The sequence below is a fragment of the Protomyctophum bolini genome (assembly GCF_963924005.1).
Source record: "Protomyctophum bolini genome assembly, chromosome: 18".
Lineage (NCBI taxonomy): Eukaryota > Metazoa > Chordata > Actinopteri > Myctophiformes > Myctophidae > Protomyctophum > Protomyctophum bolini.
The window spans coordinates 13,955,251-13,970,917 of NC_137879.1; the positions used below are offsets into that span (position 1 = coordinate 13,955,251).

The 15,667-nt window shown below is 42.2% G+C and overlaps 1 protein-coding gene across 1 annotated transcript in view; it reads right to left on the reverse strand.

The window, feature by feature from the left end:
* Window positions 1-15,667, reverse strand: part of atrnl1b (attractin-like 1b) — a 93,826-nt gene that overhangs the window by 10,738 nt on the left and 67,421 nt on the right. Inside the window, exons 26-27 of the mRNA XM_080789626.1 lie at window positions 15,003-15,081; window positions 409-531 (exon numbers count right to left, since the gene is read on the reverse strand). Of these exons, the coding sequence (XP_080645752.1) occupies window positions 409-531; window positions 15,003-15,081 (202 nt within the window). The remainder of the gene's footprint in view (window positions 1-408; window positions 532-15,002; window positions 15,082-15,667) is intronic.

Sequence of the window (15,667 nt, forward strand, 5' to 3'; positions counted from 1 at the left end):
TTCTGGAAAAAAACTATATTAGTGGTGCTCAAACCTTTTCATGTAAAAGGACCCCAAAATTATATTTGGCCACTACTGCCCATCTCAAAATAAGTTGTTCCAGGGACCCCCCAGAAGCAAAGTTATAGTTAAAAATGTCAGTTTTAAAATAGCCATATTCAAAGAATGGCACAAAATAATGTTCATGATTTTTCAAAAATAGCGCGGCACGAATAGTCAAAGTATAAAATAATGGTTAAAGGTGGTTCAGATCTAAAATGACAGAGATGCTTTCCCGGTCTTAATGGCTTAATTAACACAACATTTTAACCAATCACTCGCCCTGGTCTATACCTTTAATCTCTCATACAGCACCTGCAGTCTGAGTCCTGAGGCGTAAGGGAACGTGGTAGGTATAGTAATACTCACGTCAACTCCAGGGGGCGACAGTGGCAGCTCCTGCTTCTTTCCGCCGGCAGCGTCGGCGTCCAGCGCCACCGCCACCGAGGCGAAGGGACGGCTGGCCATCTGCTGGCGCTCCCTCATGAGCTGCTGCAACAGGGAGACAACGGGGCAGAACGGGTGAGGACATGGAGCAGCGAGACAGCAGAGAGCCACATGAAGACCACACGCTGGGACACAGCGCGCCGATGCACTCAGCGGGGGGGGAAACACCTCCGGTGGTGGAAAGTAATCAAGTACAATTACTTTACATTTAGTGTCTACTCCACTAAATGCTGTACTTTTACTCCACGACAATTATATGAAAACTTCAGTACTGTAGTTACTTTGTAGATTTTGATTACTATTACAAAACATAATACATTAACCACTTCAGTCATTTGAAATTTGCAGATGAATTATTTGTACATTCTGCACAATGAGTACATTTGGTACAAAGAGTATTTCTACATTGCAGTATTGATACTTTTACTTAAGTAAAATATGCAAGTACTTTTTCCACCACTGGGAATAAGTATGCATATTTTCTATTCAGGAAAGAGTAGCAATACCACAATGTAAAAATACTCTATTAACAAGTCCTTGTTAACGTTTTTCTCGAGTAAAAGTGCAAAATGTAGCAGCATCGAAATATTATGAATGGCCCGTTTTTCCCGAACAGTCAAGAGTTAAACACTGTCCGGGGCTCTTCCACACGCCTATAATAAATCATAATGGTTATATTAAAAAAATACTAATTACGCCGTTGTGGTGGGAGGCGCATCTGTGCCTCCGAACGAACCCTACTCTCAAGGGTGAACTGCCTAAGAAGAGCTTAACATACTTTCCCTAACAGCAGGGGGTTCATCATTTTCTGCCAATTTAAAGTAAATAGAGTCGGACACATGAGGATACTTTCGCCTTCGGCAAAACGTCTGTAAATCGGGGAAAGGAGAAGAAAAAGAAAACAGACAGAGGCACCATTTGTTCTGCGGCAGATCAACAGCTTCATTGAATTAAAGCTAATCAGAAGTCAGGTAGAAAATGGCTCCTGTCATTATGTGTATGACAAGCAATTATTCAGCCATTGATCCCGTGGTCATCAGTATTCTAGTGCTGGGGTTTAATTAACGACGCGTTTGGGCTTAAACCTCTCATCCTCTGCATTTTAACTAAGGCAGGTTTCTGCGAATCAGACCCCCCCCCCCCCCCCCCCCCTTAAAAAAAGAATCTATAAGACAGAACATTTCATTAGGACTGTAACTCCGAGAGTGTATGAAATGAACCAAATTAACCCTTACTGGTCTGTAACTCTGAGAGTGTACGAAATGAACCCTTACAGGTCTGTAACAGGCCCCCCCTTTTCCACCGGGGTTGAACCACTGCCTAATATTGAACCAGTTCAGAGTGTTTCCACTGAAAATGAATTGGTTCAGAACCCTAAAAGTTGGTTCAGAACTGGAACCAAAAAATGGCTGCCACGGTTCCGTGAATTAAAGCGCCACGGTTCCAAGAATCTAGAACGGAACCAGTTCTAGAACCAACGTTATTTTGGTGAAAAGGGGATTGAGAGTGTACGAAACCATTGTAGATTGTAGAGTCGGAGAACAAGAGAGAGAATAGTCCATATGAGGGTGGGAGAGTGCCGTGCACGTACGTGAGCATACGAGAGTGCACGTGAGACCATGGCAGAGAGAGTGAGAGGAGGGAGGGAGGGAGGGAGGGAGGGAGGGAGAGAGAGAGAGAGAGAGAGGGAGAAAACAATAGCAGTGCTCATGTGCAGTAAATCTACACCCTCTGGCGATTTCAGTATGAACCCACAAATCAATACTAAATATCAATGCAGCTACATCGGGGGTGTATCCATGGGAATCCACAGCCTGGGGGGGACGCACACGTTATGGGGGGGCTGCGTAGTGTGACCCACATTACTCACACACAGAGACAAATTGATTTAGTCATTTCCACTTGTATGATTTGTGAGTTTATACCGCACTGTGTAGTTCAGGCTGGGGGTACACTGTTAAAGGTGCAGTGAGTGATCTTTTTCTTGCCAGGTGCTTGAAAAGCGCCTGGACTTACATTGGCACAAACCGATTTTATTTTCCCAGAAACGTACAACTTAGCGGCTCTCTCATTACCGACCATCCGGTGTGCGATCGTAGTGAAATGAATATTCTGTGACTACTTAAAAGGTGAGTTAAAACACATGGAGTCCAAATAGACTCGACGCCGAGATTGAGCTGAAAATGGCTTCTCTTGTTCGCGGCCAATCGATGCTGTAAAACAACGAGCAGCACGCTTTTGATCAGCCACGTACCGGCTGATCAATATGTGAATGTGGCCGCCATGTTGGTGCCAAGGACAGAGCTGATTGCTATTGGATTTGTGATGAGCTCAAGTGTGCTGCATTAAGCTCTAATTGTCTGTCGGATTAGCATGCCAAGCAAAGCCGTGTTGTAGCAGCGCGCGCGCACACACACACACACACACACACACACACACACGCACGCACGCACGCACGCACGCACGCACGCACACACGCACAAGCTGGACTTGACTTACAACTGTAACTTTGACGACTTTTCCCAAATATCTTCATATATAAAATATCGTCAAAAATAGCAGATCTACAAGCTCACGATGCAATCGTAAATACAACTCATTGTGAGCTCCCCCCGGAATATGGACACTGGGGTTCCAAGTGGTTCGACGAATATCGAAAGCTTCTGAAAACGTTTTTTTTAACTTTTTGTGTCAGTCGTGAACATTTTCACCTGTAATGGCCTGATGACCCAACATACAGTATTGACACCAGGTTGAATGCCTCCTTTCAAACACTCTAATGGATTAGGACTGTGGCATGCTGCCCACCACCTGGCAGCATGCCATCCATTCCATGTCAGCTGATTACTGTACATGCACAGTACACTGGCGTGGCTATAAAAAGGTATACGACTGCATATGGACTGGAGTCCGTTACAATTGTAAGATCTGATAGCTCATGTGCTATAAGGATAAAATACATAATCGATGTACATGAAACCACAGAATTCTTTCAATGCCATTGAAGTCGTTGGGCAGAAACCTTGTATCTCCCCATTTAAACTTTAATTTAAAAATATTTTTTTCCCCCAATAAATGATTATCCTACCTTTAATTTATGACATTCGGGGGAAATGCAGCGGCAATAGCCCATCAACAAGCCCTTATTATTTCATTTTTTAAAGTAAAACTAAAAGTGGTCAAGTGTGTGTGGTGGATTATATTTAAGCAATATTACACGAGAGGGTGTGGTTTAACGTGATTATTGCCACGACAGTGATGCGGTAAGGAATGAGACGAAGTCGAGTGCCGCAAGCGTCACTGAAGTGGCAATACTGCACATCTTTTCTTTAGATTTCACTGTATCACCTGAGAATAGATTCCTATTAGTTTCTCATCCTCGTCTGTATTATACGTGGGGTTATTGAAGTACAGTACAGGGACAATTTTGAAATGTTCCCTCCTCTTGTACTTCATAAAAATAGCATCGGCTGAGAGTCATATTTCAAAACGCACTCACCTCACCTTCATCTGTCTGGTGTTTAATCTTGAAAAGATTCAATCGTGCATTTTGGAATGAAAACAACTAGTCACTGTGAGTCGTTCTGTCTGGCCTGCCTTTAAGACATTTATTGTAACAAAATAGATTCAGGTTCTATAGAACGGCAGGTATATAGTAGCCGAATCTTGCTGGGGTATACCTAAACTATCATTTACTGTACTATAGTACAGTACATCTCTTAAGAGCAGCACTATGCTTTGAGTCCTGGTGCATTAATCCTAAATATAAACCTATTTGTGATATAGTAGCAAGTGGGGATAATGCTGTGGATTAACTCTTAATTTGAATATAATAATGTGCTGCTGGTGTGTGTGTGTGTGTGTGTGTGTGTGTGTGTGTGTGTGTGTGTGTGTGTGTGTGTGTGTCTGTCTGTCTCTGGTAATATCAAGGAGCTTGTCCATGTGACAGGAATGTATGATAATCAGATTGCACCTATTCTATTCCAGTCTAATCACTCATTCTTAAGTTCAAAGGAATAGTTCACCCCCAAAAGGACCTTTTTTCCTATCTACTCACACATGAAACCTTGAATTCATGACAATGTTTTAGGTGGCTAGCCCCTCCAATGCCTAGCTTTTGGAAATATGTCATATGGTAGCCAAATCTATGGCCTTTAACGTTTGTTTAGACCACTTTTAACAAAACTCGAAAGGCAGCCAAGTCTATGGACTTTTAACGTGAGGTGCCTAATTTAAGGGGCAACAATTACTCCGGGCCTTAACCGGACGTTAGCTCACGAATAATCGCTTTACTTCCTTGCTCCCTATGGTCAATGTCCATGAGCAAGTTCGATTGGTCAACCCACTGAAACTGAAAAAAACGATGACGACAGACAGTCGGATTGACACTTGGGTTCATTTTATAGCACTAGTAATGTTTGACGTTTTTTCCTAACAGGACCGTGAGGTTCAAAGTGGTTTCAGACACATCCGATTGATGCAGGTGCGAACTGCGAACACTTAGTGCTCAGTAAAAACACAGTGCACAGTACAAAAGGCCACCTTTAAAGGGTCAACTTGCGTGTGAGTGCGGGTCCATTTAAAAGCAATGGTAAGCTCTCACAAATGAGTCCATTTCAAAAGCTATAGTTCCATTAACGAGCATGGCTGTGCTTTTACACAGCGAGGGGCCAATACAGCGCGAGAGGGAGTGAGAAGAGCGGAGCATTTAAGTTCTCATCAATTACAGCACTATACGTTATTAAGCAGCCATCTGCCCGCTACTACCTCGGGGCTATTATAACCCTTCTATATGAGGAGGGAAGAGACCATTAACAGCACTGACTGAGCCATGAAAGGTGAAGATGTCGTGTACATACAGCACCCGGCGTGTGCAAACGCACATCTAATAATGTCGCTGTCGGCGGTGTCGGGCAGAAACCTCTCATCTCACTTTTTGTTTTCATAATTTAACACCCTACTACGTGATCAACAAAAGCATCAAAAGTTGGGAGGCGGGGGTGAGTCCAAATAGGCCTACATGTCATTTAGGGGGTGCCTGGCTCAACAGAATTTGAGAACTACTGATTTAGAAGGCATTTGTAGAATCGGCCTCAGGTCTTAATGGCCCCAAATTTTACCCGGTGAGCTCGGCTCTGGTCCAATAAGAGACAGGAATGAGGCGTTGCGAGCGGCGGGTAAAGTTCAGGTCAAATCCATGTAATTGTTGCTTTTGTGGAATCACTCTCCAAAGTCTCCCTGAGGGGAGCTCAAACCCAGTGAATAAAAAAAAAAGCACAACAAACTACGCCTGGCTGAAATTGAGATTGATCTGCTCATTGATTTCTTCAACACTTTTTCCTTTTCCCCAAGCCTTGATTTCTTGTTTTACTCCAAATATCGTTGCTGTCGGTCAGAAAACAAGCTCACAACACTTGTGAGCTTGTAGACCAGCTATTTTCACTATATTTAAAATATTCTGAAAGTATAAGTGAAAGCACTGTGTAACTTTCCTCTTTTTACCATTGATCTAATCCTGCCAGCTTGCTCAAGGGATAGTCACAAGAGCTTGTGACTAAATAAATAATAACTATTTTGGATCCACTGTTATTTTTCATTTCCTGAAAAGTAACAGTTTTTGGACATAGAAGGTTTCCACCGGACAGTGTCAATATGAAACTTGTTTAGTCCCATCATTCATATTTAGGCCTGACGTCGGGAAAAAAAGTCTTCTGAAAGAATATATTCAAAGAATTGTGACGCATTTTCACGATTTTTCAAAAATAGGCAATAGCAGACCTACAAGCTATGAGCTTGTAGATCTGTTATTTTTCAATAGCTAAGGTATAACATACATGCTTAGTTAAAACACCAAAAGGGGTTCCCGTCCAGAATGGATTAAACAAACAACACTATGGCTTTAGATTGAGCACCACGGGTCAACGTGAGGTAATTTAGCCTTTCTGAGCAGATACTGTATAATATAAACTAGAGTCTAGCTTATATATCTGTCGGTGGTTCACACACTTTTTACATTGTGACTCAACTAATTTACTGCCAAGCTTTTGGGAGCTTGTGGATCTGCTATATTCACTAATTCTTAAAAGTTTGTTTTTTGTTCTTGTTTATAGAATTTCTTATTCACTCATATTTTTTATTTGACATTCTCTTGTTTTTAATGTATTTACAGTATTGTAGGGAACTATAAAAAAGGGATATTTACTCATGGAAGGAAGCAAAAAAAGGGGAGCTAGACAAGAGGGCCTGGCATGTTTGCTGAAAGAAGGTGGGGGGAAAAACTGCTCGCAGCTTATTGTAATTTCTAGCACAAAAAGCTTCAAAATTCAACAGCATCCATCCTAAATGTCAGATAGCGGGAATGTTATTTATCATGCTGCTGGATTCATTTAAAGCAACATGCCACCTTCAGTGGAGCGGGGAGAGGTCTAGCTCCCGTGCCCACCTGTCTCGTGCATCTAAATCAGTGGTTTTCAAAGTGTGGTTCGAGTCCCCATGTGGTGGATTTTAGCGTTGGCTATTTAAAGAAATAGCAGATCTAAGCTCACAGCGCGTCACTTTGTAAATTCTTAAGTCGCTGTCAACTATCGGCAGAATAACCTACAAAGATAACGTGCAGTTTTCTTCACTTGGTTATTTGACTATATGGTCAATTAAACTCCTTCTAAAGCCGGCGTGGATTCATTTGAGATCCGAGGAGTGAAATTAAATTAATGAGTCGTCTAGTACTATTTGATAAAAAAACAAAACTATGTGCCTCTGACTTGGTAAATAACCTTCAGAAACACATCAAAGCCCCCTCCCGTGTGCAGCACGGAAGTGAAAATGAAAATGCAAGGCTGATTTTCAGTTTAAAAAGGCGAGGGGCAGGTTTCTTTTCAAAATACACATTTGTATTTCAGACAGATGAAAGGGAGATGTTGCATTAGGTTATTTCTTCTACTTGATTAAATATTGAAACATGATGGGGGTCACTATTCAATGTAATCAAACGTACAGTACCTTGTAATGTTTAATCATGTATAGGTAAGTGTCTCTCCAGCTATTTAAAAAAAATACAATACGCTTTTTCAGTTCAATATACCGATTTAATCCAATCAGGAGAGAGATAATCAGCTTCAATTTTACAATGTTCCAGTTCAAGTGTTCCATTGTTAATCCCATTATCCTATATATTCTCCCCTGATTGGATGAAATTGGCGTCCCACACTTTTGTTTTGTATTCCTAAACACTACATTTTCATATCAAGGACCATTATTTACTCGGCATTTGAGCCACGGACCACCATTTGATGAGATTTAGCCTCTCAGACCCAAAAACTGTTGGATAAGATTTTGTCCACAATTCCATTCTGTATTGATGTGTGACCATTAGGAGAGATAACAGGCAAACGTTGACAGAATAACAATTATTCTAATTATCAAATTGTCTAGACCTCTTGAAAATTATGTAATGCAGATGTTTAACAATACCGGTAATTTAACTATTCTAAGGGTCCATTTGGTTTCATTTTACACTCTCAATAGTCATAAGGGTCCATTTGGTTACCAACTCTCCATCATTTAGTTGGGGACCACCTGGAACCCCCTCAAGGAACACATGTGGTCCCCGGACCAGAGGTTCAGAACCAGCGCACTAAATTAATCAGGTTGCAAGGTCATGCATGTGACCTTCTTTTGAATGACCGCATAAGTGTTTGTACACTGGATGCAATCAGTGGACACAGACGCTATAATTGTTTTCTTGCGGAACTTACCATCTGATTTATTGTCATTTAACCCATTAAGACCTATGGCAAATTCAATGCCGAATCCAAACCAGTAGTCCTCAAACCCCAAAATGATATTATGTAATTTTGGCCACCCCATCTGAAAATGTTTTGTGCCAGGTACCCACCCAGGTTTGTTTTGTAGATGTTAAAAAATAGCAGATGTACACGCATTTATACCTGCTATTTATTTTAGAACCACTGTTCTAAACCAATGTTCTAATCAATGTTTTTGATTAGATTTGTATCCCACGGTTTTTGTAACCCACTTTTCACCCGGTGCCAATTGCCTAAGCTGTAATCCTAGGTGCTGCTCTCCCTCTGCCAACCTGTGGAGAGCCCAGAACCGAAATCATGCTTCCTTCAATGAGTGATGAGTGAGCAGGTCGCTTCTTATCACTTGACAGTGGGGAGTCTCCCCAGTAGCATGTAGCCTGTAGCGTGTGGAAGGAACATGTTATTCCAACCAGTTCCATGATCCATCAGGTGGGCGCCTGATGGAGGGCGAGGCAGTATAAGTATAGAGATCACACTACATGTTTTTTGTGGGGGGACACGTGGAGAACATGCCAACTCCACACAGAAAGGCCGTTTAGCCAACCCCACCTATAGGGTATGGGGCGCTGATGGCGTGGTGGAGAGAACACGCCCCCAGCACCCACAGCTGCGCCAGGGGGAATCGAACCCAGGACCTTCTAGCTGTGAGGCGACAGTGCTACCGACAGCACCGTGCCACCGTGCCCCTGCTATCTCTGTATAAACAGGTTTAAGTGTTTAAAGAAAAGAGCTATTACACACTATTAAACTCATCCATAGTTTACTCTGGAGGGTCATTTACCAGATGAAAACTTGGAACAAAGTAAAAAGGAACAAACAAACAAGGTGACATGTGGATTTGTCCGTGCCAGGGGGGGAGGGGGGTGTAATCTTATTACAGCGATCGATGTAGCGCTGATTGAGCTCTTCAAAGCGGCGGTGGAGTGGTGCGCCCATCAGCGCTGTACACTCCACACAAGGACGTTGGGAGAAATTGCTCATTAGCCATATTATTGTGCTCCTTCAACTTTGCTCATGTCGAGTATACGTTAAGAAAATCGAAGACTTTGGACAAACAAGCTTCAGGAGAAAAATTATATACATATACCTGTTGCTGTCTGGCAGAAACCACCTTTTAAAGATGGGATGCCATAGTTTTGTACTTTTGTGTTCTATTATACGTCTATGGCGTTAACATTACTCTAGTCTAATAGACCCCCAGGTGTGGTTATAATATGCAAATATGTCTTCCCCGTGTATTTTTGAAATACACCACTTTAGTGACACACTAAATTATGTGTGTCACTAATTATCAGCTGTTGGCGGATTCAGGTGGGTATACTGTACCAGGTATACTTAACCCATTTAGGCCTAAGGCCGATTCTAAAAATGCCTCTAAATCCTGACCTAAGGTTTCTGAAAAACTTCAAATATTTATATAGCAGCATCAAAAAAATTACATTTTTGAATACTGTACATACTGTACAGAACTCAAATATGGGTGCCCGGCCTGAGGGGGTAAGATACCAACAGGGGTTCCCGCCCAGAATGGGTTAAGACAAAAACCGCCATTGGCGTTCATCTACGTCAATTAATAAATGTTACGCTTAACGCCAATGCCGTAGATGTACGCAATTGCTCTTTTATAGTGCTTTTGATTGTTCAAGGCATAATGCTACTCATGTTAGCATTGGGTTGCTAGCTGGTGGTGTCAATAACACTGGGTTGCGCCATCTTGATCGTCGTGCCCATATACCCACTCTATCAGTTTCTTTCAATCGCCTGTATCTTCTATTTCTTGACCCAGATGGCTTTTTTTGTCAAAACAAGGTTTATTCCACGGCCCAGAGCCGACAAATGTGTGCGCGCGACGTGTGCGAGTGTGTACTGTATGTGTGTGTGTGTGTGTATATGTGTGTGTGTGTGTGTGTGTGTGTGTGTGTGCGTGCGTGTGTGCGCATGCTTTGACATTGCTAAATGTCATTTCCCGGCATTAGCCAGCCCTCACAGGTGTCTTCAAAGCCATCAGACTGAGCGCTGTGGCCTCTGGGGTGACATTTACAACCAAAAGGCTCTGTGCATCTTCTCATCCCTTTGTGGCCTCACAGAATCCACGCCTTGTCACCTTGTGAAATGTGCCAACTATAATGTTGTGACCCAAAATAGGGACGCCATTAAAACCGGAAAAGCATCAGTGTCATTTTCTCAGCCTTAACGGGATAATTCAGAATTGTTTAACTTAAACTGGATATAATATAGTGGTTGCAACTGTATTGATTGATTGCCTGAGTCCAAATAGTTCCGGTCATTTTGTGGGGGGCACAGGGGGATATGCATTGAAAGTAAATTAATCCACAAAACTAATGTCATTTGTATTGTTGACCTATTTCAAAAATATTAGTGCAGCTTTCGTTCATTCTTTACCCCTCTATCACACGGAACTGTTTTTTGTGTCCATATCACTACACCCAAAAATCCATGTGATAGAGGGGTCAAAGTTGAACGAAGGTTGCGCTAATATTTTAGAAATAGGTCAACAATACAAATGTTTTGTTTTACATTTAATAAGTGACCCCAGCCCCCCCACAAAATGACCGGAACTACTTCATATACGTCGTCCGCCGTGCCCGGATTTCGCTGTCTCTCTAATATTCACCAAAACCAGAGCAGAACTCCCATCACGAAACTCAGGCAATCAATTAATACAGTTGCAACCACTATATTAAGTATTTCATACAACTTAAGTTAAAAAATTGTGAACCATCTCAGAGATGTATTTATTATTCAGTGTTACACAGCTCTATATTCCGATAAAAATCTTTGCCATATGGTGTTTGTTCTAACTAACGGAGATCAATCTCCAGCTCTAAACAGTAAATGCATTTCCAGGTCGGATTTATCAGGTCCATTCAATCCGAAGAGAATAACGGCCTGGGCCATGGCTCAGTGGTCCAGGCACCTTGGCTGGTAATCCAGTCTGGCAGTGTGCCGCGGGTTCGACTCCCGATCCCGACGGCCTTTAATGCATGTCTTCCCCCCCCCCATCTCTCTCCCCATTTCCTGTCAGCCTACTGTCTGTCCCTCCATAAAGGCGAAAGCCACAAAAAAACATTAAAAAAAAGAAGGATACAGGACAAACAACTGAAATTGGCAGTAATGAAAGAGTAGAAATGTTTTGAATTGTAACCACTATAAAAATTGAAGCATGTGATGAGAAATGCGACATCACAAGTAAACCCTATAAAAACCAGGCCGCTTTCCTCTCCGCATCAGGCTCCAAAGAAGACTTCTCTCTCCATGTCCAATCAATCAACCAAAGCCCAGACACACAGCTCAACCAGACTCTTCTCAATCATCATCAACAACAGCAACACAAAAGGATGGACGACCAGGCCTTCAAAGCCATTTCTTTTTTCCCCCACCTCTGAATACGAAAAATAAAATAAAAATCACTTTAAATTAAAAGATAACATTGCATTGATCATTATATTATCGTCTCTGTCGGGTGGAAAACCTCACATGTCCAAAACCGTTACTTTTCAGCATTAAAAGTCAAAAGCATCAACATCAATAGATGGACTAGTTCGAAACACGAAGCCTCGTTTCGAGCTTGCGGATCTGCTACTTTTGATGCTTTCTTGTGACGCTGCAGTGTGATCAAGTAGGGCGTTCATTTACACCCAAAAAACGCCAGAGACTAACTACGGAGATAGGAGGTTTCTGCGTGACAACGACGATAATCATTTCCCATGCAGGCATCTGGACCGGCGGTGACAAAACAGATGATGGGATTTGCACACAGGGCGAACAAGTGAGCGGAATGTTAATACGCCGAGTCCCATCTGCACGCATTAATCTTTATTGAACTATAATTTTGCGGATGGCCAGGAGTCTCTGTGACACAGCAGCTATCAGTCATGTTTTATTTTCATATATCAATTAAGAAAAAGCGGCCTTTTATGATTATCAATGTCAAGGGGAAAACCGTTGGCGGGAGCCATCATATTCTTATTGATGATTGCCGGTCATCAAAGGTGGACAGAGCACTCGGCTCCGGTACTTTGAGTCAAAGTACAGTATATACTCAAATTTTACTCGACTATTAAGTGAAAGTCGCTCTGTCAAATGTGTACTTGAGTTAAATGCAATTAAGTACTTGCTTTAAAACATTTGAAGCTCTAATTGAAATAGGGCTTAGATGGTTAATTCATATGGTATTTTTCCCTTCCTAGAAATGTAGTTTGGCCTTTTTGTGTGGAGTTTGCATGTTTCTCCCCGTGTACCCTCACAGAAAAAACATGCAGTAATCCTGGTCTCTATACTGCCTCCCCCTGGAGCCGGGGCAACTGATGGAGGGGAAAAAGGAACTGGTTGGAATAACGTGTTCCTCCAACTCCCCACTGTCAGGTGATAAGAAGCGGCCTGCTCACTCCTCATGAATTCAAAGAAGCATGAGGGAGTTCGGGGCTCTTCCCAGGTTGGCAGAGGTTGAGTAGCGCCCAGGATTACAGTTTAGGCAATTGGCACCGGGTGAAAAAATGGTTACAAAATTGTGGGATAAAAATGTTGAAATTAGAAATATACTATTAGCCAAAAGTATATTTGTCTTTGAAATGCAGTGGAGTGAAAGGCACAAGTATCCAACAATACAAATACTGGTACTCAAAGTACTAAGCATAAAAAGTATCCACATTCAACTTGAAATGGACACTTGCAGCTATGGATGGCCTCGCAGCATCAATTTGATTTGAGGAGATTTGAAATGATTGCCTTTCACCTAAACTTGGCAACCAACTCCAGTGATGTTGCCTAAGCCATGCACTGAAGTGAATTCGCATAAACATTAAGCCCTCGTTTCAATCTCCTGGCCCTCTATAAATCTTTCAATACTTTCAATACTACCTGTACATATTCTGATTATTCTATCCTTCTGGAGATAGAACATGTATAGCCTCGGTACCAGGCTTTCATTTTTGTTGGAGCAAAAATTGAAAGCCTGGAGGAACGCATTGGCCGCTCTGGTCTAAAAGTGGGAGTCAACCCTTCCGGGTGGGCGTCGCTCCAAATGATGTGACGTAGCGCTGCACTAGGGGGAGAGGAGGGGCCGGGGGTGACGGACAGATCGATGAGATCCAATCAGGGCGTGCGCAAATCTCAGCCGCGACCCGCCCCTCTAGACCAGAAACCTAACACGTTAGCTCAGGCTAGAACATGTATAGAACCTGTCAGCACCACTGCCTTAAACGTGTAAATTGTAAAGTTGTTGCTAGTAGGAATACACACAGAAGCACCCGGGAGGAAGTGGACTAAGAAAGGGGAGGAGCCAAACCGAGTTCCGGTTTTACAACAAAAAAAAGACCCCAGAAGCAAAAACAAAGTTTGGAATCATAATCAAAAATGTTTTCACTTAGCCATGAATTGTAATGCAATAACTCATGAAAAAAAACATATTTTCCCTTTTTTTATTTTTACTTGACTAAAATGACCGTGTCTCGTTTTCAATTGTCTCTTTCTTTGGAAGATGTGCGTTACAGATATGGACATATCCTCTCTACATAACTCCCCCTTCCAAGTGTATAGTAGCAGTCAAGGTAAAAGCAGGACATGCATTAGTATCACGTTTTTGCGATCAGAGATTTGGGGAACAGATTGTATTGATTACTTTGAGATCTGTGTACATCTCCGGTGTCGAGGGGCTGGCTTTATCGGGCCAAGGCGAAGTAATGAGTAATGTTTCTATCTCCCAAAGTATCCGCTCATATAATATCATATCCCATTTCGGGGCCGTATCAGGTGTCAAGGCGATGTGTATCGCTGCTGTGGGGGGCGGAAACCTTGTATGTCCGTACTTCAACTTTATCATCCTCTCTGTCGGGGTAGAAACCTCATATGTCCAAAATTAACTGTTGCTTTTTCAGGATTAAAATGAAAAAAAAACAGCAAAAAGAAAAAAACCTTGAGCTTGTGGAACTGCTACTTTGGTGCTTTTGTGTGACACTGTGGCATGCACAGTATGGCGTTAATTTACTAAATACAATGTTGGTAAATGCATGCCTTCATTCATCACACAACAGTGTTGTGCAAACATAGCAAAGACGATCTACAAGGCTCACCACATGGCGCGCTGTGATGCGTTGTTGTGAGCTTGTAGATCAGTTTACTCGTTCGGTTATACTCGTTACTGTACTGTGGGTTTTATAAATAATGAACCAGTGAAAACAAAAGTATTAAGAGCTTGTGACTAAATAACTACACTGGATCCATTCGAAGACAAAGGTTGCTTTTGTTAGATAGATAGCAATAGCAGATAGCAATAGCAGATTAGATAGCAATTCTGTAGACTTAGATAGCATTTGATACAGACTTATAGCATGTTATGTAAACAGCATAAGTGCATTGTATGTAGTCATAGCACGTCATAGTACATAATGTATATCATAGTAGTATAGATGTATAGCTTATATGTATAGTTTCATTATAGATATTCCACTGTTACTTTCTTAGCTTACGCATGTTTCATGATAAATGTTTTTATGTGATGTATTCCCCATGCTTTTTTTCTTGCTTAATGTAAGTCGCTCTGGATTAAGAGCGTCTGCTAAATGCCTAAATTGTAAATTGTTTTGTGGGGAAAAGTGACAATCTTGGAACATAGCCTATAATATAAGGTGGCGGCGGTGGCAGGGCGGGTGTTTGATGTGCGGCGGGACTTACTTCTCGGCGCCGTGACGCCCAGCAGGTCTGCTTGATCTTCCAGACCACGGCGGCCACCAGCAGCAGTGACAGGAAACAGCTGGAGAGGAAAGAGAAAAGAGAAAATCCAATAAATGACGGTTCACTTCCCATGGCTCTGCCGCCTACAGGCATAGATGGTACGCGCACACGTCTAGGAAAAGAAAGGAGGTGTTGACGGTTCATTCCATTGTTCTTGGTGTCCTATAAGCCTACAGGCTACAGACGATAGTTTATACGCACCCAGAAAATAATACAGGTGTCAACTAAGTACATGTACTCACGTACTGTAACGCAAGTACAATTTTGAGGTATTGCTTTTAAAAGTTGGGAGTATTTCCAACTAGCAGTAGGGCATAGCAGAGGTGGCCGTTTTCTGGTGCTGTCGTCCCAGAACCCAGTCATCTTTGCCATAGAGCAGTGGGTTTTCAACCATTGGTCCGGGGACCACCAGTGGTCCTTGAGGGGGTTCCAGCCAGGTGGTCCGCAGCTAAATGAGTGTTTTTTTGGGGGGCTTGTTTCTAAAGTGTACAGTAGTTGCTTATTTGGGCTTGCTTCCTAATATTGTTTAAACCAGTGGTTCCCACATTTCTTAACGTCAAGGGTTAATAATGTAATTGTCTATGTTTAAATAATATTCAAAATAT